This window comes from Aquarana catesbeiana, linkage group LG03 (assembly GCF_042186555.1).
Source record: "Aquarana catesbeiana isolate 2022-GZ linkage group LG03, ASM4218655v1, whole genome shotgun sequence".
Taxonomy (NCBI): Eukaryota; Metazoa; Chordata; class Amphibia; order Anura; family Ranidae; genus Aquarana; species Aquarana catesbeiana.
Genome location: NC_133326.1, coordinates 679,741,320 through 679,768,528, shown reverse-complemented (window position 1 = coordinate 679,768,528; position 27,209 = coordinate 679,741,320). Strand labels below are relative to the sequence as shown.

The 27,209-nt window shown below is 45.7% G+C and overlaps 1 protein-coding gene across 1 annotated transcript in view; it reads right to left on the bottom strand.

Annotated features, from left to right (window-relative positions):
• LOC141133518 (polymeric immunoglobulin receptor-like) overlaps window positions 1-26,164 on the bottom strand; it is an 86,996-nt gene extending 60,832 nt beyond the window's left edge. Inside the window, exon 1 of the mRNA XM_073622944.1 lies at window positions 26,052-26,164. Within this exon, the coding sequence (XP_073479045.1) occupies window positions 26,052-26,094 (43 nt within the window). The 5' untranslated portion in view covers window positions 26,095-26,164. The remainder of the gene's footprint in view (window positions 1-26,051) is intronic.
• Window positions 26,165-27,209: the final 1,045 nt, after the last annotated feature.

Sequence of the window (27,209 nt, the reverse complement as noted above, 5' to 3'; positions counted from 1 at the left end):
TTTGGGGTAACCCCATGCCTTTTGTTTTGTGGTTATTGTTTTCACGTGGTCCCTGAAAAATCAATACCAGACTTAAGGCTCATACACACGGTCCAAAAGTCATGAGAAAAATACTGCTTTTGAATCGATCGTGCAATAATCAGATTGTTAGTACAGAGCTTTCGAGAGCCGATCATGACTGACAGTTCATCTGATATTATCTGATCGGACAAGCACGGAAATTTTTCTCGTATGATACCAAATCGTACAATTTTCATTTAATCAGTACAGTTGTAGACTGAAAATACAATACAAATACACTACAACACATGACATCACTTCTGATTTTTATTCTGTCGTATGGCAATTTTCGTAACCTTAGTAAACTCTTCATGTTCGATATGAGACTAGCATGCAAAAAAACCCAGATGATCTGTCATCCGATTTTCAGATCGTGTGTACGGGGCTTTAACCACTTCAATACTGGGCACTTTCACCCCTTTCCTTCCCAGGCCAATTTTCATCTTTCAGCACTCTCGCACTTTCAATAAGAATTGCGCGGTCATGCAACACTGTATCCAAATGAAATTTTTATCATTTTGTTCACACAAATAGAGCTTTCATTTGGTGGTATTAATTCACAAATCAGTTTTTTATTTTTTGCGATTTAAGCAAAAAAAAGAGTGGAAATTAAAAAAAAAACAATATTTTCTACTTTCTGTTTTAAAAGAAATCCAAAAAAAACCTAATTTTGTCATAAATTTAAGCCAAAATTTATTCTGCTACATGTCTTTGGTAAAAAAAAATCCCGTTAAGTGCATAATAATTGGTTTGTGTGATCACGGACATATGTATGCAGATGATCATGTACAGATGTGTGCAGATGATCACAGGCCAGTGACGACCCGTCCATAGGGGGCGCATGGGCGCCGCACCCCCAAAGCCAGTCACAAAAACAAAAAAAAAGTCCCTTTAAAAAAAAAAAAAAAGTTCCTTTAAATGCACTGTGTTCAGAGCGGGCGCCGGTATGGAAGGAAGTGTCATGCCAATGCAATCCCGTGAATGCAGGCAAAACTCTTCATTTGCAGTGTTTTTTAATGCCCTGTGGCGCTGTGCAGTGTGCCTCTACACGCTCATTGGGGCATTCTCCTTCATGTCTTCATGTCTGGGTGGTGCTGTCTCCCGGCGGCGTGTCACTTCCTGTTTCGGCTCTGTGTGAATGGAGAAGCCAGGTAATGTGATACTAACAGCCTGCAATTGCCTGTCCACCGTATTATATTATTTTCATTCTGTGATTGGAGGGTGGAGGGAGTAACACTGCAGTTAAGCCAAGGTAGACATATTCATCTATATTTCAAGATCCAGTGAGTTTAGTCAAGGAACAGTTTTTTTAACCCTGATAACAATAGAAAAGGCTTTAAAAAAAAGATGGAACGAGGAGATTGCACACAAATTCTGTCGCTTTTATAGTGAACTCTATAACCTTAAAGGGACAAATCAGAACCTTACCAATGTCAAAACACGATCACGACTGATAAAAGAATTTCTTAACAAATACAGCCCTAAAGCCCTCTCAGAGGCTGACAGGATTGCGTTAGAAGCCCCTTTGACCTCTGAAGAGTGGACGGAGGCCCTAAAAGCCACAAAACCCAGCAAATGCCCGGGACCAGATGGCTTCTCGGTGCAATACTATAAAAGTTTTGCAGACCTTTTAGCCCCACACTTCCTTGAGGCCTTTAATACGTTAGCCACTTCCTCCTGCCCCTCAGAGACCTTACGAGAAGCCTACATTTCTGTAATCCAAAAAAGAAAATAAAGACCAAACTAATGTGGCCAATTACCGGCCGATTTCACTCTTAAACATGGATATCAAACTTTTCGCTAAAATTCTAGCCAATCGACTTGCTTTCCATATACCAGCCTGGATAGGATTGGACCAAGTGGGTTTTGTTCCTGGCAGGGAAGCCAGGGACAACACCATCAAAGCCCTAAACCTACACCATTGGTTCACCTCCTCCCAACAAGAGGGATTCTTCCTGGCAATGGACGCGGAGAGGGCATTCGATAGAGTGGCCTCGGACTATATGGAAGCGACGTTGATGGCTCTTGGTTTAGGGAGCAAGATGCGTGCGTTTATAGGCTCCCTGTATGTGAATCCGAGAGCTAGAGTTCGAGTCAACGGCCACCTATCGAACGTCTCCCCTATCCATATTGGCACAAGGCAAGGGTGTACTCTCTCGCCCCTACTCTACATTCTGACCCTAGAACCCTTGCTTCGTTGCATCAGAGAAAACCCAAACATAAAGGGCATTGCAGTACACCAAAAGCAATACAAGATAGCGGCTTTTGCGGACGACATCCTGCTCTTTCTATCCTCGCCACTGACGTCCCTACCCAATCTTATGCCAATCTTAGACCTCTTCTAGCGTATCTCGAGTTTAAAAATCAATCTGTCCAAATTGTTTGCACTAAATGTCTCCTTACCGAATGACCTGGTAAGTCAAAGCCAATCAAATTTCCCATTTAAATGGGAGAAAGAGGCCATCACCTACTTAGGCATTCAATTATCAGCTAATCTAAAAACACTGTACACTACAAACTTCCTATCGGAGTTAAAACGTATACAACAAGATCTTCTGAAGTGGAACGTACCTACACTTTCATGGTTCGGACGGGCCGCGATCCTAAAGATGACAGTCCTGCCTCGCTTACTGTATAAAATGCAGACCATCCCGATACACTTACCACCCGCCTTTTTCACAGCGTACAGAGGGGTGCAAAATCGGCTCGCATCGGGTGGGCAAAGCTAGTTTTGCCCAAAACAAAAGGTGGAATTGGCCTACCGGACTTACAGAGCTATCATTGGGCTGTCCACATGACCAGGGTGGTGGACTGGAATGTCCATGCCTGGTGCAAAAGTTGGGTGAACGTGGAGAAACTAATGGTGGACACCGAACTGGGCTTGATACCTTGGGTTTCTAAACAATCTGTACCACCTAGGCTTCACACACACCCTCTTATTGAGGCAACACTCCAAGCCTCTGAGAGGGTGTGCAAGGCCCACGCACTGTCAGCAAAAGAGTGCCCGATCATTCCCATTAGAGGCAACCCAGACTTCCCCCCGGGTATACAGAAATCCTATCTCCTAAAGGAATGGCCCTTTGCACAGATACAGGTTAAACACTTCTTCCGAAGAGGTAAGTTTCTAAGAATTCAAGATCTCGCTGCATTGTCCAACACTAAATCTTTCCCCTCTTGGTCTTATATGCAACTCAAGCACTTTCTAGATGTGCCATCAAAAATACCCAAATTCACGAGCCCTCCCACAGTCTTCGAATCTTTATGCTCGAGCTCTTCACCGCAGAGTCACGTGATCTCGGCCTTATATGCCTCCATGTTTGGAGAATAACACTCATCTCTACACTCAGATCATGCATTTTGTGAGTCAGCTTTAGACAGAAAGATAGGAGAAGCCAGCTGGGATCGTATCCACTTATACATACATAAAGGCTCTCTCAATGTCCATACGCAGGAAAATGGGTACAAGCTCAAAATGAGATGGTATAAGACTCCACAAGTGCTTCATAAGAATTTCCCGATGGTGCCAGACCACTGCTGGCGATGTGAAACAGAAGTGGGTACCCTCCTTCACATCTGGTGGTCCTGCCCTCTAATCCAGCCGTACTGGTGTATGATATATGAAGTGACTACAGCGATCTCTTCACTTCCATTGGAGTTAATTCCAGGACAATACCTGTTAAACTTATCAAAAATCCCCCCCAAAAATACTTCAAATCAATAGCCATGCACCTGATAAACGCTGCCAGGCTCTGCATACCGGTACATTGGAGGTCCACACAGCCGCCTTCACTAAAGGAATCGGCCCTACGGGTTGACCGCATAGCAACGATGGAGGAACTGATCCTCGCATCGCAAGTGTCATGAAGATCCTGCAAGTAATCGGCGCTCCAGACGCATGGGAACACTGCCACAGGCTCTACCGCGCATGCGCGCGCGTTCACGGGTGCTGTCACACACGGGCACGCTCGCGCGCACTCCCATTGGTGTCAGGCGGGCTATTTAAACCGGCTTGTCACACTCAATCCCCGCTGTCTGCTCTACAGCGTTCTGTGTGCCAAAACCTGATCTGATCTGTATACTCTGTTATCTGACCCGGCTTCCTGTTAGACCATCCTGCTATCTGCCTGCACCAGACCCCCTTGGCTTGCCTGACCATTCTTCTGTGTTATCCCTGGTACCTCTGCTGTCCGCCCAATACCGACCACCGGCTTGTTTGACCATTTCTCTGTCTGATACCAGTATCCAGTCTGTTACCTGCTGCTTGTTCCTGGTTCCAGTCCAGCGCTCCAGTATCCAGTCTGTTACCTGCTGCTTGTTCCTGGTTCCGGTCCAGCGCTCCAGTATCCAGTCCAGTAGCAGGTGGGACCCCACCCCCTCCGAGTATCCCCCTACCCCCCTCTTCTTTCTGTATTCTTTTCCCCCGTCTACCCTATCTTCTTTCTCTTATCCGGATACAATATGAGCCCTGTATGCTGTGGTTCCTGGTCCATTCTGCATTCCAGTCTCCAGTCTCCTCTTCAGCTTCTGGTTCCAGAGGGTGCCACCACTCCTGAACTTCTGGTGACTGTTGATCCTGCCAGGAACCCATACCACTCCTCACTCCTGGACCCTCTGTCTCCATTCCAGAGGAACTGGAGTGGGAGCTGTAAGGGAGGTCTCTTTCTGCACTTCAGGCTCAAAACCTACCAGGTACGTGACAGTAGCAGACAGCCATGTCTGAGCCTGAGCAGGGAACCTCTCCAATGGAGGAACTATGTGCACACCTGGCAGGATTGACTGAAGCAGTCAAGAATCTGCAGCAAGGATACACCCGGCTGGAGGAACGAGTGTTAACTTTGTCTAATCCCATTGGGTTCCAGGGAGTTCCTCCTGCTTCCGCTTCTTTAGTTGGGCCTTCCTCAACAGTGTTGATGCTCCCTCCAGAACCCAAAGTCCCGACACCTGAACGATTCTCCGGGGATCGTCATAAATTCAGGGCCTTCTGCAACTCCTGTGAATTGTCCTTTGCTCTTCAGCCACGTACTTTTTCCCTGGAGGCCACCAAGGTGGGCTACGTAATTTCTCTGCTTACTGGCGACCCCCAAACCTGGGTACATCGCCTCTTGGAGCAAAAGGATGTATCCCTGACCAACCTCTCCACTTTCCTTGACGCGTGGGTCAGTTATACGATGACCCCCAGCTCTCTGTGACTGCAGAGGCGGCTCTGCACACCCTTCAACAGGGTCGCAGGGCAGCAGAGGACTATGTGGCTGCGGACACAAATTGGAATGATGCGGCTCTCCGCTATCAGTTTCGAATGGGACTTTCTGATTCCTTGAAGGATGAGTGGGCCAGGGTGGGTACGCCACAGACTTTGAATGCTTTGATCGATCTAGCCATTCAGATCGATTGACGCTTAAGGGAGCGTAGGACTGAGAGAGCTATGGGATCTTCTCGCCCAACCTGGGTGACTCCAAAGGTTCTTCATCATACGTCACCAATACCACCTACCTCCACGTTTAACCTACCTGAGCCTATGCAATTAGGGGTCCTGCGGCCTTCTCTTACCCAGGAGGAACGTCAACGTCGTCGAGTGAATAATTTGTGCCTGTACTGCGGGGAACCTGGGCACTACATCAGGAACTGTCCTCTTAAGCTCTGTAAGTGCCTATCCCTGTCCACTGACTATGTTGCACCTCTGGCCAAGAATACTGCTCACTAGGGATGAGCTTCGTGTTCGAGTCGAACCCATGTTCGACTCGAACATTGTCTGTTCGCCCCTTCGGCGAATTCCGAACAATATGGGCCGTTCACGCCAAATTCGTGTGGCGCGTCACGGCCCATAATTCACTGCAGTGCATTGCTTGCTGATGATTGGCCAAGCATGCACTATGACCCGCATGCTTGGCCAATCACAGCGCCGCCTTAACAGAGAGCCATAATTGGCCAAAGCCAAGGAGGCTTTGGCCAATTATGGCTCAGGGGATTTAGTACACGCCCCACACTATATAAGGCCGCCTGCACGGCGGCCCTGTGCAGTGTGTTCCGGTGTGCTTAGAGAGAGAGAGAGACAGTGTCATTTCATTTGAGTTAGCTAGATTAGGCAGGACAGTCAGTCAGTTAGCTGCACTTAAAGTGTATTGTGTATATATATGCATCCCAGGTGTTGCATATATATATATATATATATACACTGTATTCAGTTTAGCTAGATCCGTTCCTGTTATCTTCTAGACTATTTACATTTAGTGCAGTGCGTCCTGCTCACAGTGTTCAGCTAGATCCGTTCCTGTTATATTCCTACTGACAGGCAGGCTTGTCTTGTTACAGTATTTTGAAGAAAATTACTGGTGTTCTTTTGATCCTATTAGTACCACAGTCAGGCAGCTAGACTATTTACATTTAGTGCAGTGCGTCCTGCTCACAGTGTTCAGCTAGATCCGTTCCTGTTATCTTCTTACTGACAGGCAGGCTTGTCTTGTTACAGTATTTTAAAGAAAATTACTGGTGTTCTTTTGATCCTATTAGTACCACAGTCAGGCAGCTAGACTATTTACAGTTAGTGCAGTGCGTCCTGCTCACAGTGTTCTGCTAAACCTACAAGTTAGTGGGGTGCGTCCTGCTCACAGTGTTCAGCTAAACCTACAAGTTAGTGGGGTGCGTCCACCTCACAGTGTTCAGCTAAACCTACAAGCTAGTGGGGTGCGTCCTGCTCACAGTGTTCAGCTAGATCCGTTTCTGTTATCTTCTTACTAACAGGCAGGCTTGTCTTGTTACAGTAAATACAGCTACCTGAAGAAAATTGCTGGTGTTCTTTTGATCCTATTAGTACCACAGTCAGGCAGCTAGACTATTTACAGTTAGTGCAGTGCGTCCTGCTCACAGTGTTCTGCTAAACCTACAAGTTAGTGGGGTGCGTCCTGCTCACAGTGTTCAGCTAAACCTACAAGTTAGTGGGGTGCGTCCACCTCACAGTGTTCAGCTAAACCTACAAGCTAGTGGGGTGCGTCCTGCTCACAGTGTTCAGCTACATCCGTTCCTGTTATCTTCTTACTGACAGGCAGGCTTGTCTTGTTACAGTAAATACAGCTACCTGAAGAAAATTGCTGGTGTTCTTTTGATCCTATTAGTACCACAGTCAGGCAGCTAGACTATTTACAGTTAGTGCAGTGCGTCCTGCTCACAGTGTTCTGCTAAACCTACAAGTTAGTGGGGTGCGTCCTGCTCACAGTGTTCAGCTAAACCTACAAGTTAGTGGGGTGCGTCCACCTCACAGTGTTCAGCTAAACCTACAAGCTAGTGGGGTGCGTCCTGCTCACAGTGTTCAGCTAGATCCGTTCCTGTTATCTTCTTACTGACAGGCAGGCTTGTCTTGTTACAGTAAATACAGCTACCTGAAGAAAATTGCTGGTGTTCTTTTGATCCTATTAGTACCACAGTCAGGCAGCTAGACTATTTACAGTTAGTGCAGTGCGTCCTGCTCACAGTGTTCTGCTAAACCTACAAGTTAGTGGGGTGCGTCCTGCTCACAGTGTTCAGCTAAACCTACAAGTTAGTGGGGTACGTCCACCTCACAGTGTTCAGCTAAAGCTACCTGTAGAAGGTTGGTGGTGTTCTCATACTACAGGCAGGCAGTTGATTTTGCTAGCTGCAGCATCAGTATATATATATATATATATATATATATCCCAGCTTAGTGCAGCTACAGGCCATTAGTATGTCTGGAAGGCCAAGAAGGAGAGGCAGACAGTCACAAGCCAATAAGAGAGGGCAAGCAGGCTCTGTGTCTAGTGCTGGTCGTGGAGACGGTGCATCCTCATCAGCACGTGGCCATGGGACACGCTTGGCCTTTTTTTCGGCAGCTGGCCATGTTGAGCCGCAACATGCGGAAGACTTGGTCGAGTGGATGACCAAGCCGTCCTCATCCTCCTCATCCTCTCTCATCCATGCCCAGGGTACTTTGTCTGGCAAAGCAGCGGCCTCTTCCCTTGGCTCAATGTCATCAGTGACTCCTTCCCTAGCCCCACCATGTCCTCCTGAGGAGTCCCTCGAACTGTTTGACCACAGTGTTGGGTACATGCTCCAGGAGGATGCCCAGCGTTTGGAAGGCTCTGATGATGATACTGAGCTCGATGAAGGCAGTAACACGAGCACGGACAGAGGGGGTGCCCAAGAAGGACAGCAATCTGGCAGTCATGCTCCCCCTGCTGCAGCATACTGCCAGGTTTGCTCCAGTGATGAGGAGGGAGGGGATGATGAGGTCACTGACTCAACGTGGGTGCCTGATAGGAGAGAGGAGGAGGAGGAGGAGGAGGAGGCGACACATCACCAACGAGGCAGGATGCCCTCCAGGGGCCAGCCTAAGGGCAGCACATTGACTGCATCACACCCCAAAGCTCCACATGTGCAGGGCGCTGCAGTCTCTGCGCGTTATTCAAAAAGTTCTTTGGTGTGGGCCTTTTTTGAGACGAGTGCATCAGATCACACCGCTGCTATTTGCAACATATGTCTCAAGCGTATCTCGCGTGGCCAAAACATCTCCCGCTTGGGTACCACATGCTTGACCAGACATATGTTGACCTGCCATGCAGTTCGTTGGCAAGCGTATCTAAAAGACCCACACAAAAGAACAAAGAGGACCTCTGCTTGCTCCTCATCAGCTGAGATTTCCAACCCCACTAGACCTTCAGTCCTCTCTGAGACCTGCACTGAGAGGAATGAAGGTGTAGAATTAGGTGTGTCACAGCCACGTACTTGTGGGCAATCTGATTTTGGTACACCGACGTCAGATTGTACCAGGCAAATTTCCCTGCCCCAGCTGCTGCACCGCCGAAAGAAGTTTGCTCCCAGCCATCCACATGCCCAACGGTTGAATGCTAGCTTGGCAAAATTGCTAGCACTTCAACTGCTGCCTTTTCAGTTGGTAGACTCTGCCCCCTTCCGTGAGTTTGTGGAATGTGCGGTTCCTCAGTGGCAGGTACCCAAACGCCACTTTTTCTCACGGAAGGCAATTCCAGCTCTCTACCAGCATGTGGAAGGCAATGTCCATGCCTCGCTGGACAGGGCGGTCAGCGGTAAGGTGCATATTACCGCTGACTCATGGTCCAGCAGGCATGGACAGGGACGTTACCTAAGTTTCACGGCGCATTGGGTGACTCTGCTGGCAGCTGGGAAGGATGCAGGACAAGGTGCAGTAGTGTTGGAGGTTGTTCCGCCACCACGCCTCCAAAATGCTAATGATTGTGACACACCTCTCTCCTCCACCCCCTCCTCTTCTTCTTCCTCCATGGCCTCTTCCTCGGAACCAGCGGTGCTCCGTAGTCGTTCAAGGGGCTACGCAAGTACGCAGGCCAAAAGATGCCATGCGGTGCTTGAGCTGGTGTGCTTGGGGGACAGGAGCCACACTGGGGCAGAGGTTCTGTCAGCTCTGCAGGGGCAGGTTCAGAGGTGGTATACGCCACGACAACTTAAGGCAGGAATGGTGGTTTGCGACAATGGCACCAACCTCCTCTCTGCCCTCCGACAGGTTCAAATGACCCATGTGCCCTGTTTGGCTCACGTCCTTAACTTGGTGGTGGAGCGGTTCTTGGGCAGGTACCCGGGCTTACAGGATGTCCTGAGGCAGGCCAGGAAAGTCTGTGTGCATTTCCGCCGGTCATATAATGCCAGTGCTCGGCTGACGGACCTCCAAAAGGAGTTTAACCTGCCCAAGAACCGCCTAATCTGTGACATGCCCACCAGGTGGAACTCAACGTTGGCCATGCTGCAGCGGCTGCACACGCAGCAGAGGGCCATCAATGAGTACCTGTGCGACTATGGCACCAGGACAGGGTCAGGGGAGCTTGTTTTTTTTCCCCACGCCAGTGGGCCATGATCAGGGATGCATGCACTGTCCTGTCACCATTTGAGGAGGCCACGAGGATGGTGAGCAGTGACAGTGCATGCATCAGTGACACTGTCCCCCTTGTCCACCTGTTGGAGCACACGCTGTGTGGAATAATGGACAGGGCACTTGAGGCAGAACAGAGGCAGGAAGAGGAGGACTTCCTTAGCTCTCAAGGCCCCCTTTATCCAGACAGTGTTCCTGCGTGCCCGCCGATCACACAGGAAGAGGAGGAGGAGGAAGAGGAGGAGGAGGAGGAAGATTGTGTCAGTATGGAGGTGGAGCCTGGCACTCAGCATCAGCAGCAGTCTTTAAGGGATCAGTCCCAAGAAACACATGGACTTGTACGTGGCTGGGAGGAGGTGGCTGCGGACCATGTCGTCCTTAGTGACCCAGAGGACTCCGGACCGAATGCCTCAGCAAACCTACGCTGCATGGCCTCCCTGATCCTGCGTAAGGATCCTCGTATTTGTGGTATCAAGGAGAAGGACCAATACTGGCTGGCAACCCTCCTTGATCCACGTTACAAGGGTAAGGTTGCGGACCTTATCTTGCCATCGCAGAGGGAGCAGAGGATGAAACATCTTCGGGAGGCCTTGCAGAAAGGTCTGTGCAACGCGTTCCCAGAGACTGGGAGGTTACAAACTCCTGTTTCTGGACAACGTGTTGCTGAGGCTTCGGTCAGTCAAAGAAGGAGCGGTGGAGAAGGTGGCCGTCTGACCGATGCGTTCAGACAATTTTTTGGTCCGCAGCCTCAAGGTATGATCGGTTCCAGCAACCATCGCCAGCGTCTGTTTTACATGGTGCAGGAATACCTAGGGGCAAGATCAGACTTGGACACCTTTCCCACCAAAAATCCTCTGGGTTACTGGGTCTTGAGGATGGATCACTGGCCAGAGCTTGCACAGTATGCAATTGAGCTACTGGCCTGTCCTGCATCCAGCGTTCTTTTGGAACGCACATTCAGTGCTGCTGGAGGCGTGGTAACCGATCACAGGGTGCGTCTGTCCACTGACTCGGTCGATCGACTGACCTTCATAAAAATGAATGAGTCTTGGATCACCACCAGCTACCAAGCACCTGATGCTGATGTAACCGAATAATTTTTTTTGAAATCTCAGATCCCTTCAAAGACTGCCTATGCTGATGCTGAGTGACTATCCCTGAGTAATTATCCTCTTCCTCCTCAATCATCACGCTGATAGCTTGTAAGAACATTTTTGGTTCTGGGTGCCACCACCAGTGCCTAAGGCACAATTTTTCAGCCCCTGTTTAACAGGGGCGTGTAATTACGATTTTTGATGTAATACTTTGCAGCAGGGCTTGTTCCTGCATTCCAACTAGAGTGTCTGTGAGGGGTTGCAGTGTTGTGGCACCAGCACCAGTGCCTAAGGCCCAATTTTTCAGCCCTTGTTTAACAGGGGCGTGTAATTACAATTTTTGATGCAATACTTTGCAGCAGGGCTCGTTCCTGCATTCCAACTAGAGTGTCTGTGAGGGGTTGCAGTGTTGTGGCACCAGCACCAGTGCCTAAGGCCTAATTTTTCAGCTCCTGTTCAACAGGGGCATGTAATTACAATTCTTGATCTAATATTTCACAGCAGAGCCCTGTGAGGGCTTACAGTGTTGTGGCCACAGCAACACCTAAGGCCCAAATTTCTGCTGAGTATATAGGGCAGGACCCTACTTTTAAACAACTAACTTACAAACGACTCCTACTTGCAAACGGAAGGAGACAACAGGAAGTGAAATCTACCCCTAGGAAGGGAAATTCTCTCCTGTAAGAGTTAATATGGGAAAAACATTTCTCCTTTCCACTGATGCTTTCCAATCCATTGGGACAAAAAGTGAGGTGAAATCTTCTGAAGAGGAGGAAAGACAGCAAAACAAATGTCACAGGGGTGATAACCCTTCCCTATGTTTTCCAAAAAGCTTAAAAAAGATTTTTTGGCTGGAGCTAAACACGTTAAAAATGTACCCGTTCAAAATTACAAAGAGATTCTACTTAACAACAAACCTACAGCCTGTATACTGCTGTTCAGAGTATATAGGGCCTGGTGGCCCCACACCTTTCCTTATTTTAATTTGGGTGCGGGGTTCCCCTTAATATCCATACAAGACCCAAAGGGCCTGGTAATGGACTGGGGGGTACCCATGCCGTTTGTCTCACTGATTTTCATCCATATTGCCAGGACCCGACATTACATTAAACCCGCAAGCAGTTTTAAATGAGATTTTTTCCTTTAAAAATGACATTTGGTGCAGGGACTGTTCTAAACACGGGAAACATGCGTCACTTTACAGGCATACTATAGACACCCCTCAGGTACGATATTTAAAGGAATATTTCACTTTTTTTTTTTTTACTTTAAGCATCATTAAAATCACTGCTCCCGAAAAAACGTCCGTTTTTAAAAGTTTTTTTTGCATTGATACATGTCCCCTGGGGTAGGACCCGGGTCCCCAAACCCTTTTTAGGACAATACCATGCAAATTAGCCTTTAAAATGAGCACTTTTGATTTCGAACGTTCGAGTCCCATAGACGTCAATGGGGTTCTAACGTTCGTGCGAACTTTCGGTCCGTTCGCAGGTTCTGGTGCGAACCGAACCGGGGGGTGTTCGGCTCATCCCTACTGCTCACCTTGCTCTCTCTATCCTATTACAGCTTCCAGGATAGACTCGGCAAATAACCGCCATTATTGACTCTGGAGCTTGCAGCTGTTTCATGGACTCTCTTTTTGCTACCAAACACCAGATACCCCTGTTGCCTAAAGCCCATGGACTTTTCATTCATCTAGCTGATGGAACCGCCATCAAATCCGGACCTGTTACCCAAGAGACTGTTCCGATACCCGTTTCTATTTCCAATTCTCATCAAGAACTATTACGCCTGGATATCATCACTTCACCCCTGTTTCCCATAATCCTCGGCATGCCCTGGTTACAAGCTCACAATCCTGACATTAACTGGGCCACAGGTGAGGTTACCTTTTCCTCTTCATATTGTCAACAGTCTTGCAGAATTCAGAACGTTCAGGAGAACCCTACCTTGCTCTGCCTAGACACAGATCCCAGTCTACATCTCTCCATCCCCACAGCTTATCATGATTTCTTAGATGTATTTAGCAAGTAGGGGGCAGAAGTCTTACCTCCTCACCAGGCCTATGACTGTCCTATCGAGTTACTCGGTGCTGAGATTCCTTTTGGAAGAATTTTCCCTTTGACTGAGGTAGAACAAGGGGCACTAAAGAAATACATCGATGAGAACCTAAAGAAGGGCTTTATTCGTCCGTCCACATCTCCAGCAGGTGCAGGCATCTTCTTTGTACAGAAGAAGGATAATACCTTTAGATCATGTGTGGATTACCGCAAACTAAATAAGATCACTGTAAAAAAACGCTATCCTCTTACTCTGGTACCAGAATTGTTCCAAAGACTTGGAACGGCCACCATATTTACTAAACTTGACCTCCGCGGAGCCTATAATCTAGTCCGTATCAGGGGCGGAGATGAATGGAAGACCGCCTTTCGTACCCGTTATGGACATTTTGAGTACCTGGTGATGCCTTTTGGTCTGTGCAATGCCCCTGCTACATTTCAATATTTCATCAATGATGTTTTACGAGACTTTCTAGATCTGTTCATTATCGTCTATTTAGACGGCATATTAATTTTTTCTTGCTCTCTTGAATCTCACCGCAGGCAAGTCAGAAGTGTGTTGGGCCGGCTTCGACAACATGGCTTATATGCAAAGGCTGAGAAGTGTGAATTCGAACAGGAAAGTATTCCATTTTTGGGGTTAATCATTTCCAGTAAAGGCATTAAGATGGACCCTCAAAAGGTCGCTGCAGTCCTAGATTGGCCAGTTCCTACAGACAAAAAGGGAATCCAACGATTTGTTGGATTCGCCAATTTTTACCGTAAATTTATTAAGGGGTTCTCAGCCATCATTACACCCATCACACAGTTAACTAAACAGGGAACACGCTTCCACTGGTCTGCTGAAGCCCAAAAGGCTTTTGAGACCCTTAAGAGCCTTTTTACTTCCGCCTCTGTACTAAAGCATCCAGATTCCTCTCTGCCGTTCGTACTTGAGGTGGACGCATCTGAAATTGCGGTGGGGGCAGTGTTGTCCCAAAGACAGGGAACTAAGGCCCTGTTATATCCTGTGGCCTTCTTCTCTCCTAAGCTGTCCACGGCAGAGAGAATTTATGATGTAGGTGACAGAGAATTGTTGGCAATCAAATCAGCGTTAGAAGAGTGGCGCTATCTGCTGGAAGGAGCCGCTCACCCAGTCTTAATTTTTACAGATCATAAGAACCTGGAGTATTTGAGATCTGCAAAGAGGTTGAAGCCACGTCAGGCTTTTTCTCCATGTTCTCTTTTCATGTCACTTACCGCCCTGGCTCCAAGAATACCAAACCCGATGCCCTACCCAGGATGTTTCACAAGTCCCAAGAAGTTTCCCCTCCGGACACCATTTTGTCCCCGGGGAATTTTCTTTTGCTTCAGGGAAACCTGCTTTCCCAGATTAAGCAGGCTTCCGCGGAATTGGGATCTTCCGTTGGGCCAGAACTCCAAGTTAAGGATGGGTTACTTTGGCACGAGAGTAGGATTTTTATACCTGAAACGCTACAAGTTCCAGTACTGGAACTCTGTCATGACCATGCACTGGCCGGGCATTTTCGCGTAGCTAAGACCACTGATCTGGTACAGCGTACCTTCTGGTGGCCTCAGTTACACGAGGATTGTAAGAAATTTGTAGAATCCTGCACCACCTGTATTAGGAACAAGGGGTACAGAACCAAGGCATGGGGATTGCTGAAACCGTTGCCTGTCCCAGATAGGCCATGGAAAATGCTTTCTATAAACTTTATTGTTGAATTACCTCCGGCCCGGGGCTTCACCTCAATTTTTGTCATAGTGGACTGGCTGTCAAAGATGGCCCACTTTGTCCCAATGAAGGGCACTCCCTCAGCTACAGAAACGGCACAGGCATTCACTAAAGAAGTCGTCAGGCTCCATGGGGTACCGGTCAATATTGTTTCAGATCGGGGGGTACAGTTTACCTCCCGATTCTGGAGGTCTCTATGCAAGACACTGAACATTGAGCTTTCATTTTCATCTGCTTATCATTCCCAGACTAATGGGCAAACAGAGAGAACAAACCAAACTCTTGAACAATATTTACGCTGTTTTTCTTCTTTTGCCCAAGATGATTCGATTTCGGTGCTCCCATTGGCTAAATTCGCCTACAACAATTCTATTTATTCCGCTATCAAACAGACTCCATTTTTTGCAAATTACGGTTTCCATCCTTCATTTTTGCCTAATTCTCTTCCAGAGTGTACAGTACCCGCAGTTCAGGAGAAATTGAATTTCTTTACTTCCAATAACCAAGTTTTGCAAGAGACCATGACCAGGACCCAGGAGTATAATAAATCAACCTTCGATAAAAAGAGGCGAGGTGAGCTATTACATGCACCCGGGGACCAGGTATGGTTATCTACAATAAACCTCAGGCTGGCCTGCCCCTCAAGGAAGTTGGGTCCCAAGTTTCTTGGACCATTCCCTGTCAAGCGGAGAATTAATGAGGTGGCATATGAACTTGAACTCCCTGATTCATTAAAGGTTCACCGCGTATTTCATGTGTCTCTGCTCAGACCCTTTATTACTAATCCATTTCCAGGCCAAAGTACGGATCCTCCTGATCCAATTTTGGTAGATGGGGAGGAGGAATTCGAGGTGGAAGCTATCATGGACCATAGGAAGAGAGGTAACCAAAATCAATTTCTGATAAAGTGGAGGGGGTTTGGTCCAAAGAAAATTCTTGGGAACCTGAGGACAATATTCATGCTGAAGATCTGTTGCAATCTTTTAAAAGGTCCCATCCAGAGAAATTTCTCCAAAGGGGCAGCCTCCTTGGGGGGGGAATGTCATGAAGATCCTGCCAGTAATCGGTTCTCCAGACGCACGGGAACACGGCCACGGGCTCTACCGCGCATGCGCGCGCTTTCACGGGTGCTGTCACGCACGGGCACGCACGCGCGCACTCCCGCTGGTGTCAGGTGGGCTATTTAAACCGGCTTGTCACACTCAATCCCCGCTGTGTGCTCTACAGAGTTCTGTGTGCCTAAACCTGATCTGATCTGTATACTCTGTTATCTGACCCGACTTCCTGTTAGACAATCCTGCTATCCGCCTGCACCGGACCTCCTTGGCTTGCCTGACCATTCTTCTGTGTTATTCCTGGTACCTCTGCTGGCTGCCCAATACCGACCACCGGGTTGTTTGACCATTTCTCTGTCTGATACCAGTATCCAGTCTGTTACCTGCTGCTTGTTCCTGGTTCCAGTCCAGCGCTCCAGTATCCAGTCTGTTACCTGCTGCTTGTTCCTGGTTCCAGTCCAGCGTTCCAGTCTGCTACCTACAGCTTGTTCCTGGTTCCAGTCCAGCATTCTAGTCTGCTACCTACTGCTTGTTCCTGGTTCCAGTCCAGCGTTCCAGTCTGCTACCTACAGCTTGTTCCTGGTTCCAGTCCAGCGTTCCAGTCTGCTACCTACTGCTTGTTCCTGGTTCCAGCCCAGCGTTCCAGTCTGCTACCTACTGCTTGTTCCTGGTTCCAGTCCAGCGCTTCAGTTCCTGCCTACTTACCTGCTGTGGTTCCTGGTCCATTCTGCGTTCCAGTCTCCAGCTTCTGGTTCCAGAGGGTGCCACCACTCCTGAACTTCTGGTGACTGTTGATCCTGCCAGGCACCCATACCACTCCTCACTCCTGGACCCTCTGTCTCCATTCCAGAGGAACGGGAGTGGGAGCTGTAAGGGAGGTCTCTTTCTGCACTTCAGGCTCAAAACCTACCAGGTACGTGACAGCAAGGCTTCTCAGCTGTCTGGGAGGCGTGGTTCACATACAAAAACTCTCATCCGTATCAGGAGTTATTGCAAAAAATTGTGTAATCTATTATCATAATGCAAATTTACTGTGGATGGGCTTCCCCGGAGATCCGGTAAGCCCAGTGAATGTAGTAGGCAGACAGTAGGCAGAGAGGGTAGCAGGTGGGACCCCACCCCCTCTCCGAGTATCCCCCTACCCCCCTCTTCTTTCTGTATTCTTTTCCCCCTTCCCTCCCCCATCTACCCTATCTTCTTTCTCTTATCCGGATACAATATGAGCTCTGTAACTGATTGGTCATGGTGCTTGGTTAGGGTAGTAACGCCCGATACTGAGCCCCATATCCATAGCCACAGACGAGGACAACTGGGTAAAGATGGGCTAATATTTATAAACTCTGGCAGGTGGTTCCGGGAATACGTTGAAATAGTTATAAACTATCCTGTGAGCAGTCATAGTGAACTGAGGAGCATATAACCTATTGAACATTGACCAAGCTTTCTTTTATTATGCAAATAAGACACGCTTGGAACTTGTATATTTACTGGATAATTACTATACTGAATATGTGAATATTGCTTGAAAAACTTCTAATGGAACCTGTTACCCAATTTGTTACATTGTAGTATTGTTACACTGTGCTGTATACTTCTTGAAACTCGTAATAAAATCTTTATGAAGAAAAAAAAAAAAAATAGATGGAGGGATTTGGCCAGCCTTGAGTTAAAGTGGATGTAAATCCAATGTCATCCTTTCTAAACTCCTGCCATAGGGGTTATCTATAAGGATATACATGCCTCCTGCATGTATCTTTACCTGCCAAATGTCTCCCCTCTCTCTGTTATGAGACCCGAAAAACTGCATATTCTGTGGGTGGGTCTGTTGTCTGGAGCTCGGTGGGTGGAGTTGTGATGTCAGTAGACTCCCCACCCACCTCTACACTCCCCTTGTCAGTATGCATTTTCTCCTGTGTATTTCTAACACTGAACTTCTGCTATGATCTCTAACATCCAATGAAAAGACAGGAAAGTAACCACATGACTTCAGCATGCCAAATCATGGTGAGGCGTGGAACAGCCAATCCTTGCAGAGCTGCTGAAGAAAGGAGTGGGGGAGGAATTTAAAAATACTGCATGTCTCTTAGCCTAGTGCACGAGATATGTAAATCACCTGTCACTCACAGCAAGGGGGAGGATTTGACAACGTTTTTCTCAGTTTGTCAAGAATTGTCTCACTGAACAATAAAAGGGGATTGCTCAGAGATGGATTAACTCTGTGTGGCAAGACTGGGCCCAAATGATAGGAAATCTTATACTCTACAGTGTGATATATATAAAAAAAAAAAAAAAAAAATTCGGGTTTACATCCACTTTAAGAAAGGCCTGAATTATTTCCTAAATGTATATAATATAACTGGGTACTAACATTTATAGGTAAAGTTAATCCAGGGAAAATCCGATTGCCTCTCCGGGATCAGGAAGGATTTTTTTCCCCTGCTGTAGCAAATTGGATCATGCCTTGCTGGGGTTTTTTGCCTTCCTCTGGATCAACTGTGGGTATAGGATTGTGTATATGGGATTGTATGACATTATTTTTTATTTATTTATTCATTTTTATGGTTGAACTAGATGGTCTTGTGTCTTTTTTCAACCTGATTAACTATGTAACTATTAACTATGTAACTATAGCAATGGACAGGATTTACTAATTAGTATCACCTTCGCGTGGTCTAACCCAGTGTTTCTCAACTCCAGTCTTCAAGGCGCACCAACAGGTCATGTTTTCAAGATTTCCACTATTTTGCACAGGTGATTTGATCAGTTTTCACTGCCTTAGTAATTACCACAGCCGTTTCATCTGAGGGAAATCCTGAAAACATGACCTGTTGTTGTGCCTTGAGGACTGGAGGTGAGAAGCACTGGTCTAACCCCATTCATTATTAAAACAACAACATGACACAGTGATCCCAGAGCAAGCATAGAGAACAAACCTGAGATTGGAAGAGTCCAGGTGAATGCCATAAAGAGGGAAACATACCTGCAGTCAATGACCACGTAAGTATTCAGCATGCATCAGTAGGGAACACCACCATGTGTTGCCCAAATATGCCATAAATCCATTTAAAATTAGCACCCCTGGCCCTTAGTGGATGACATCAGCGCCTGATCATGCTCAGATCGCAGTCTGGGTTCTCAGTGCCATCTTGGAAAAGGGCAAGCCAGGAAACTGTCCACAGTATCCACATAATTTCCTGTCATTCATGCTCAGAGTATATTTACACTGCTGCAGCCTTGTTAGAAATGGTAAGCGCTGCCATTTACTCCAAAGCTTGTTTAAAGCTTTCTTTGACAGGCCTGCACCAACAGAATGGGGCTCTGACCATATAGATCATTTAGAGGCTGTACAGGAAGGACTTCCACTCAGGAGAGGAAGAACCATGCCCCCCCTCCCAGGCCACCAGAATGGGGCTCCAACCATATAGATCATTTAGAGTCTGTACAGGAAGGACTTCCACCCAGGGTAGGCTGAACCTGGTTGGGGCAACAAGCGGTAAGGGAAACCTTGCAACTCCAGTCCAGATCAGGTGAGGACAAAAAGGATAATCCTGCAAACTGGCTCTGTCTTTGATTTATAGCTAACCAGTCCTATCAGGTTGCGTGGACAGAGCCACAACCCATTGAATGCTGCCACGATGCACCAGGAAATATTTTTATTGTTTCGGTAGAGTAGAGAAAATCTCTACACAGTGAAGAAATATCTCCTCATAGACAGCCGCCATCGGAACGGGCATCATCAGTTTTGGACTTGGCCTCACCTCTTAATGTCTCGACAATGGTTATCGGCACAAATTGCCGATAACCATTCTTTACTCTATTCAAAAAAAAAATCCTGTACATACACTTTAAATTTATGGTAACCAATTTGTAGGTTCCCCAAAGAATGTTTTTTAATTCTTGCTTGAATTGCTTAGATTGCTCCAACTTGATACAAGGTAAAACTTTTCGTCAAGAGATCAATCATTTAATGCTTTCACTGCAAGAGCCGTTTATGCAGTTTTGCAAACATGCAAATCCTTTTAGGCCTGAAAATTAGTTAAAAAAACAGAAAGAATTATACATTTTCTGAAATCAGACACCCTGGAGAATGAAATAGTGCTAGTGCAAATTTTGTATGCCACAAGATATTAGCACAGTGGTTTACAAAAAAAAAACAAAAAACACTAAAATTAATTTTAGGGCACATAAATGCACATAACATAAATGCAATATATTACCCTTTTTTAAATATAGAAGATGATGTTGTGCAAAGTAAATAGATACCTAACCTGCCAATTTTTAAAATGTTGTGTGCCCTTGAAATAGTGACAAATTTTGGTATGCTACATTTTCCTTTAAAATCCATACTAGACTCTGGTATGGAATTAATTTGGGGGGAAACCCCATACCATATGCATTTTTTCTTTGTTAATGTCAATGCTACAGGGTAACAGGCAGAGGCATGACAAGGGCATCCCATAGACATGTCATTTAAAGTTTGATTTTTTTTGTTGCTCTTTAAGCATTATTAAAATCTCTGCCCCCGACCAACTAACCTTTTTTCAATTTTGTTTTGTACACATTTCCCACGGCAGTGGCAAGCCCCTTCATGTCATCTGTTTGACAATCCCTTGCTAATCCCTTGCGAGAGACAAAGAAAACCCTCTGGGTTAGTTAAGGTTAAAGCACATCTAAACCCAAAAACAAAAATGTAATATATTTCAGTTTACCAAGGTTTGTTGTCAAGCATATTTCTTGGGTAAACAATTAATCTCATCATTCCACCATGTAAAAGAGATGTACTAAGGCAGAGGTGTTTGAAGACCAATCTGGGTGACAGCCTCACAGTAGAGAAATGAGTATAGACATGACAGGAAGGGAAGTGTATAACTGGCAGAGTCAGCAGGCAAAAATCAAATATAAAAGTTTAATGCCCTGTACACACGATAGGATTTTCCGATGGAAAATGTGTGATAGGACCTTGTTGTCGGAAATTCCGACCGTGTGTAGGCTCCATCGCACATTTTACATAGGAATTTCCGACACACAAAGTTTGAGAGCAGGCTATAAAATTTTCCGACAACAAAATCCGTTGCCGGAAATTCCGATCGTGTGTACACAAATCCGACGCACAAAGTGCCACGCATAATCAGAATAAATTAAGAGACGACAGCTATTGGCAACTGCCACGTTTATAGTCCCGACGTATGTGTTTTACGTCACCGTATTCAGAACTATCGGATTTTCCGATAACTTTGTGTGACCGTGTGTATGCAAGACAAGTTTGAGCCAACTTCCGTCAGAAAAAATCCATGGATTTTGTTGTCTGAATGTTCGATCAATGTCCGACCGTGTGTACAGGGCATTAGAAGAAGAAAACAAATGCAACCACCACATCTAAAGGATTGATAAGCTGCAATATATAAAAAAATATTTTGTTTATGGATTTAGAGACACAAACCATCATAAATAAACTGGATTTTCTTATAACTAATTATGACATCTGGCGCCATCTAGCGGCCAAAATACAAAAGGTCTGCATCTTTCTTTTTTTTGTTGTTCAGAAGTTGACATGGAAGTGCTATGTTTGTTTACATTTGGACATTAACTTGACCTACCCACAATGCTCATTAACTCCCATGAACCTGAGGGAACAGAACTGCATTGTGGGAAGATTATAAAAAGGCTGGCAGCGGCCATCTTAGGTCTCTTGGACACGCATGGCCAGCCTGGGAGGATCTGTGTGAGGTCTCCAGCACAGCGCGGCCTACCTCCACGGAACAGCGATCCGAGCAGCAGTACTGTGACACACCAGAGAGCTGGACTGATGGCGGGGCAAAACTGGGAAGGAGCCAGAGCAGCCTGTCGGAGTCATCTGGAGTTCTGGAGCGTCTCGTTGTGTGGAGCGGAGCAGCGCAGCAGTGCCGGCCGGAGACAGAACCCTGTACATCAGAACGGAGTCTTCTGACAACACTGTCCTGGTTGGGTGAGAGGGCTGTTGCCCGAAAGTTTCTTGGTGCACATTTATACATCCATCTACACAAGACAGAGTTGCTGGGACCCATAGTCCCACAAGCAAAGTCAAGAGGATTTAGTACTGAGTCCCTGGCATCAAAGTTAGTTATAGTGCTGCTGCACCAGAACCTTATTTTCACATTTTCAGTCTACTTTGATCAGGAGTCATTAACCCTTTGGATTACAAATCTACTTTGTTTTTGCTAGCAGAAGAAAAGAAGAAAAGAAGAAAAGAAGGACTGTTTAGTAAAACACAAGGCCTTGTGCCCCTTTACTATATTGGGGTAGTGTGATACTAAATGAGGGAGCTCTCTAATTGTTGTACTACACTTTATCAAGTTAGTCTTTGATTTAGTATAGTAATAAAGCACAGGAAATATGATAGTACTCATAGTGAGATAAATTCACTCTGATGGTTATCCTATTTTCTTTGCTACACCACTCATATATTATTTCAGACATTTTGTATCTTTGCGCCGCCCCCCCCTCCAGGCAGCAAAAAAAAAAGTCAAAAAGTCAAAAAAAAAATGTTTTATTACTGGCCCTTAAAAAAAAAAAAAAGAAAAAAAAAGGTCCTTAAGTGCACTGTGTTCGGACGCCGGACACAGTGCACTTATGGGAAGCACCACGTCTATGCAATCATGAGATTGCAGACGTGGCGCTGCATTTGCGGGTGTTTAGCCCGCCTTGCGGCGTTTTCTGAAGCGCCGAGTAGCTTCCGCCTGGCCATAGTAATAGATACTACAGGCGCCGGGCGGAAGCTACTCGGCGCTTTAGATTTGATTGACATCTGCCCTGAGTTAGATGTCACTTCCTGCTTCTCTCTCCCATTGCGCCCGAGAGAGGAAACAGGAAGAATGCTGCTGCCAGTGTGAAGGAGACACCGCAGGAGACCCAAGGTAAGTACCGCTGTACGGAGAAGGGGGGTTTTAAGTGACAGAGGCTACATTTGGGGGGGACAGAGGCTGCATTTTGGGTGGGATAGAGGCTGCATTTTGGGTGGGATAGAGGCTGCATTTTGGGGGGGGGGATAGAAGCTGCATTTGGGGGGGACAGAGGCTGCATTTTGGGGGGGACAGAGGCTGTATTTGGGGGGGACAGAGGCTGTATTTGGGGGGGACAGAGGCTGTATTTGGGGGGGACAAAGGCTGCATTTGGGGGGGACAGAGGCTGCATTGGGGGGGACAGAGGCTGCATTTTGGGGGGAGACAGAGGCTGCATTTTGGGGGGAGAAAGAGGCTGCATTTTGGGGGGGACAGAGGCTGCATTTTGGGGGGGACAGAGGCTGCATTTTGGGGGGATAGAGGCTGAATTTGGGGGGGGACAGTGGCTGCATTTTGGGGGGAGACAGAGGCTGCATTTTGGGGGGGACAGAGGCTGCATTTTGGGGGGGACAGAGGCTGCATTTTGGGGGGATAGAGGCTGAATTTGGGGGGGACAGTGGCTGCATTTTGGAGGGGATAGAGACTGTATTTGGGGGGGGGCAGAGGCTGTATTGGGGGGGACAAAGGCTTCATTTGGGGGGGACAGAGGCTGCATTTGGGGGGACAGAGGCTCCATTTTGGGGGGGCAGAGGCTGCATTTGGGGGTGACAGAGGCTGCATTTGGGGGGGACAGAGGCTGCATTTGGGGGGGCAGAGGCTGCATTTGGGGGGGTAGAGGCTGCTTTTGGGGGGCAGAGGCTGCATTTGGGGGGAACAGAGGCTGCATTTTGGGGGAGGGCAGAGGCTGCATTTGGGGGGGACAGAGGCTGTCTTTGGGGGAACAGAGGCTGCATTTAATGGGACACAGGCATGCTGCATTTAATGGGGGACAGAGGCTGCATTTGGGGAGGACAGAGGCTGCTTTTGGGTGGGACAGAGGCTGCATTTGGGAGAACAGAGGCTGCATTTAATGGGACACAGGCATGCTGCATTTGGGGGAACAGAGGCTGCATTTAATGGGACACAGGCATGCTGCATTTAATGGGAAGAGAGGCTGCATTTAATGGGACACAGGCATGCTGCATTTAATGGGACACAGGCATGCTGCATTTAATGGGACACAGGCATGCTGCATTTGGGGGGAACAGAGGCTGCATTTGGGGGGGACAGAGGCTGCATTTGGGGGGGGACAGAGGCTGCATTTTATGTGACAGAGGCTGCATTTGATGTGACACAGGCTGCATGTAAGGAGGGACTCCGCTGGAGGCACCTGATGTAAGGACAGATTGCTGGGGATGCTTGATGGCATCTGGTTGTAGGCGACGTAGCTAGTGACACACTCGGGGCTCCAACTGATTCTGCATTATGGTGAGTTGAATGATCTAATTTTATATTACAATGTCATAATAGAAATAATGCGCTTCAATCATCCTGACACCATAACAATCATGGTGCCGGGATGATTGAAGTGCTAACACTAGGTGTTTGCAGTATCTTTATCTGCTGATTGTTAAACTTGCTAGAATACACATATTTCTATTGTTGTGTAGGATCTGGGCCTGCTGTCCCTCTCTCCCTCTCCCTCCATCCCTCGTTTATCTCAGACGCTAACCACACCACCTTAGGGCCACACCCACTATTTCGCTGAAACCACACCCATTTTCACCAAGTGGGAGGGTCAAAAAGGAAGGGCGGGGTCTGGCGCCCCCCCATCCTAAAACTTCACCAGCTGCCACTGTGTCAGACTATGTTGGTCTGACAGTACAACCATTGTAGTTTAAACCTTCTAAAACAATTACAGTAAATAAGGTTATTATTCAAGTATAACTGTGCGAGTGTTGTTTTCCTCTTCATCACCAGCCAAGAGGAGGGTACGGTAACTACAGACAGGTATATTATATTTAGTATTGTGAACTTGCCTTTATGATTTGGTTTTGACTGCACACTATCACACCACAGCTGTGTCAGGGGGACTGAGATATTCAAAGGGGAAACAAAGCAGAGTACAGGCCCAAATAAATCAGCAGCTCCTTCGGGGGTCAGTGCTACATATACTTTTTAAATTATTATTATTATTATTATATATTATTATTGGTATTTTTTATTTATATTTTTTATATATATATTTATATTTATTTTTTATATATTTATTTTATTTTCCAGCATTTCTTCACACCTTAATATCAATATTATTCTATATCAATCTATCTATCTACCTATAAATATAATTATATATTTATGTACAATTAGTACATGTAAACTTAATTACATTGCTGCCAAATCAGATTAGAATGAGCAGACACACATTCCATATCTCAAATGGAAAATAAACATGCTTTCAGAAATAGAAGTGGTATTTTTTTTTATCAATTAACAAATTCAAAAGGAAATGAACAGAAGAGAAATCTAAGTCAAATCAATATTTGGTGCGATCACCCTTTGCCGTCAAAACACAAAACAGCATCAGCCAATATTCACTCTGCATTTTGTAAATTAATAAAAATAAACTATAAAAAAAAAAAAATATATATATATATATATATATATATATATATATATATATATATATATATATATATATATATAATTTATTATTATTATATATTATTGATATATTATTGTTGTTATTTTTTTTAATAGTTTATTTTCCAGCATTTCTTCACACCTTCATATCAATATTATTCTGTTCTATCATTCAATATTATTCTATTCTATATATACAACATAATTATATATTTATGTACAATTAGTAAATGTAAACTTAATTACATTGCTGCCAAATCAGATTAGAAGGAGCAAACAAACATTCCATATCTCAAATGGAAGAAAAACATTATCATGATAAACGTTGCAAAAAAGCATATTACCGAAAAACCTCACAAGTGACAAACCTCTACTGAAGTACAAACCTCTAAAAAGTACTGTATTTGCTACTTATAGCAAATCAATGTACTCGTATATTAGGTGATCGCACACACTTGACCTGTCACTAAAAACTACAACTCAATTCTAGTGATAAAAAATAAATGAGTCATTTTCAAGGTGGACTAAATGTTAAAAGTTATAAACATTTTAAATAGAGCCTACAATTAATAAATAGTGAAAAAAAGAAGGTTCAGATGGTTTGGTAATGTTTCCCATTTGCCTTCCTCTTCATCATTTTCAGATAGAAGAGTAAAATAATTTAGCATGAATCCTTTTCAACCCAAGAACAACCCAACCACTTGTATGCTGTATGAAGGCACAGGTCACCAACACTCACCTTGGATGAAGAATAATATCAGGAGGATCTGGGTGGCTTTCATGTTGGAAGGCAAATACTGAGGACGGAGCAGTTTTGTTTATTTTGTCTTAGACAGACTGTAGAAGAAGAAGAAGAAAAAAAAGGAAGAAAACTAATTTCCTGGACCTCATAAATTGTGGGTGGACGTTCTGCCACAAAGTTCTTCTTTTTTATAACTGGAAATATGAGTACACTGATATAAAGGGGTTGATTTATTAAGGCTGGGTTCACATGTATGCGGTGCAAATTGCAGCTCCGGTTTCCTTGCAAAGATAAAAATCAGTTGCTCAGCGGTTCCTCTGCGGGTTAGCTGCGAATCAGCTGACCAGGGAGACGGGGGAGCTGTAGTGAGGAGGGGGATAGAATTCATGTTCAGAACGGAACAGATTTGCGAATCAGATGCGTTCCCATTGAAGATTACGTGCCTGCAATTCGCACCGCACTGCCTAGAAAACGCACACGTTTTTTGTGTAATGCGGACTGCAGATGCAATGCACATATGTGAACCATACCCATTGAAAAGAACATATTTTTAAATGTTCTGCGAATTGGATGCAGTGTAAGTCACATCCAATTCGCATATGTGTGAGCCCAGCCTTAAGGAAAATAGGATGTTCAAATTGCAAGTGAAAATTCATTTTTCAGAATTTTCCTCAGAGCTTAGAGAATGTGATGAAATTTCACTTTGCAAAAAATACCCAATCATGTGCAAGGAAAATTAAGAATAAAACAACATTTTAGCTTGTACATGATTAGATGGTGGATGTCAGTGAGCACCTCACTCGCTAAGTTCTGGGCAAAATTCCCCTACAAAGTGCAGCTTCCCTGCAAAGTGAAAAGTCAATTTGGCTTTAGAAAATTCTCCCCTAAAGGTTACTGGGGTTAATACTGGTTTGTCTTTGGCAATAGAAAAAGGAAAACATATTTGTATGTGAGTATATATTTTATATCAGTATATCATTATTGTATTGCTGGCCATGGCATCTTCAGCCTCACTTGTTACATGGAAACCTCAGACATGGCTGTCATGTTAAGTGTATTTCCACTTAAGGTTTGTACTTACCTATTTTTAATCCCTTCTTGTCATGTAATCCCACAGCTTCAACTCACCTGTGTCAGTGAGCAGCTGCTGCAGGG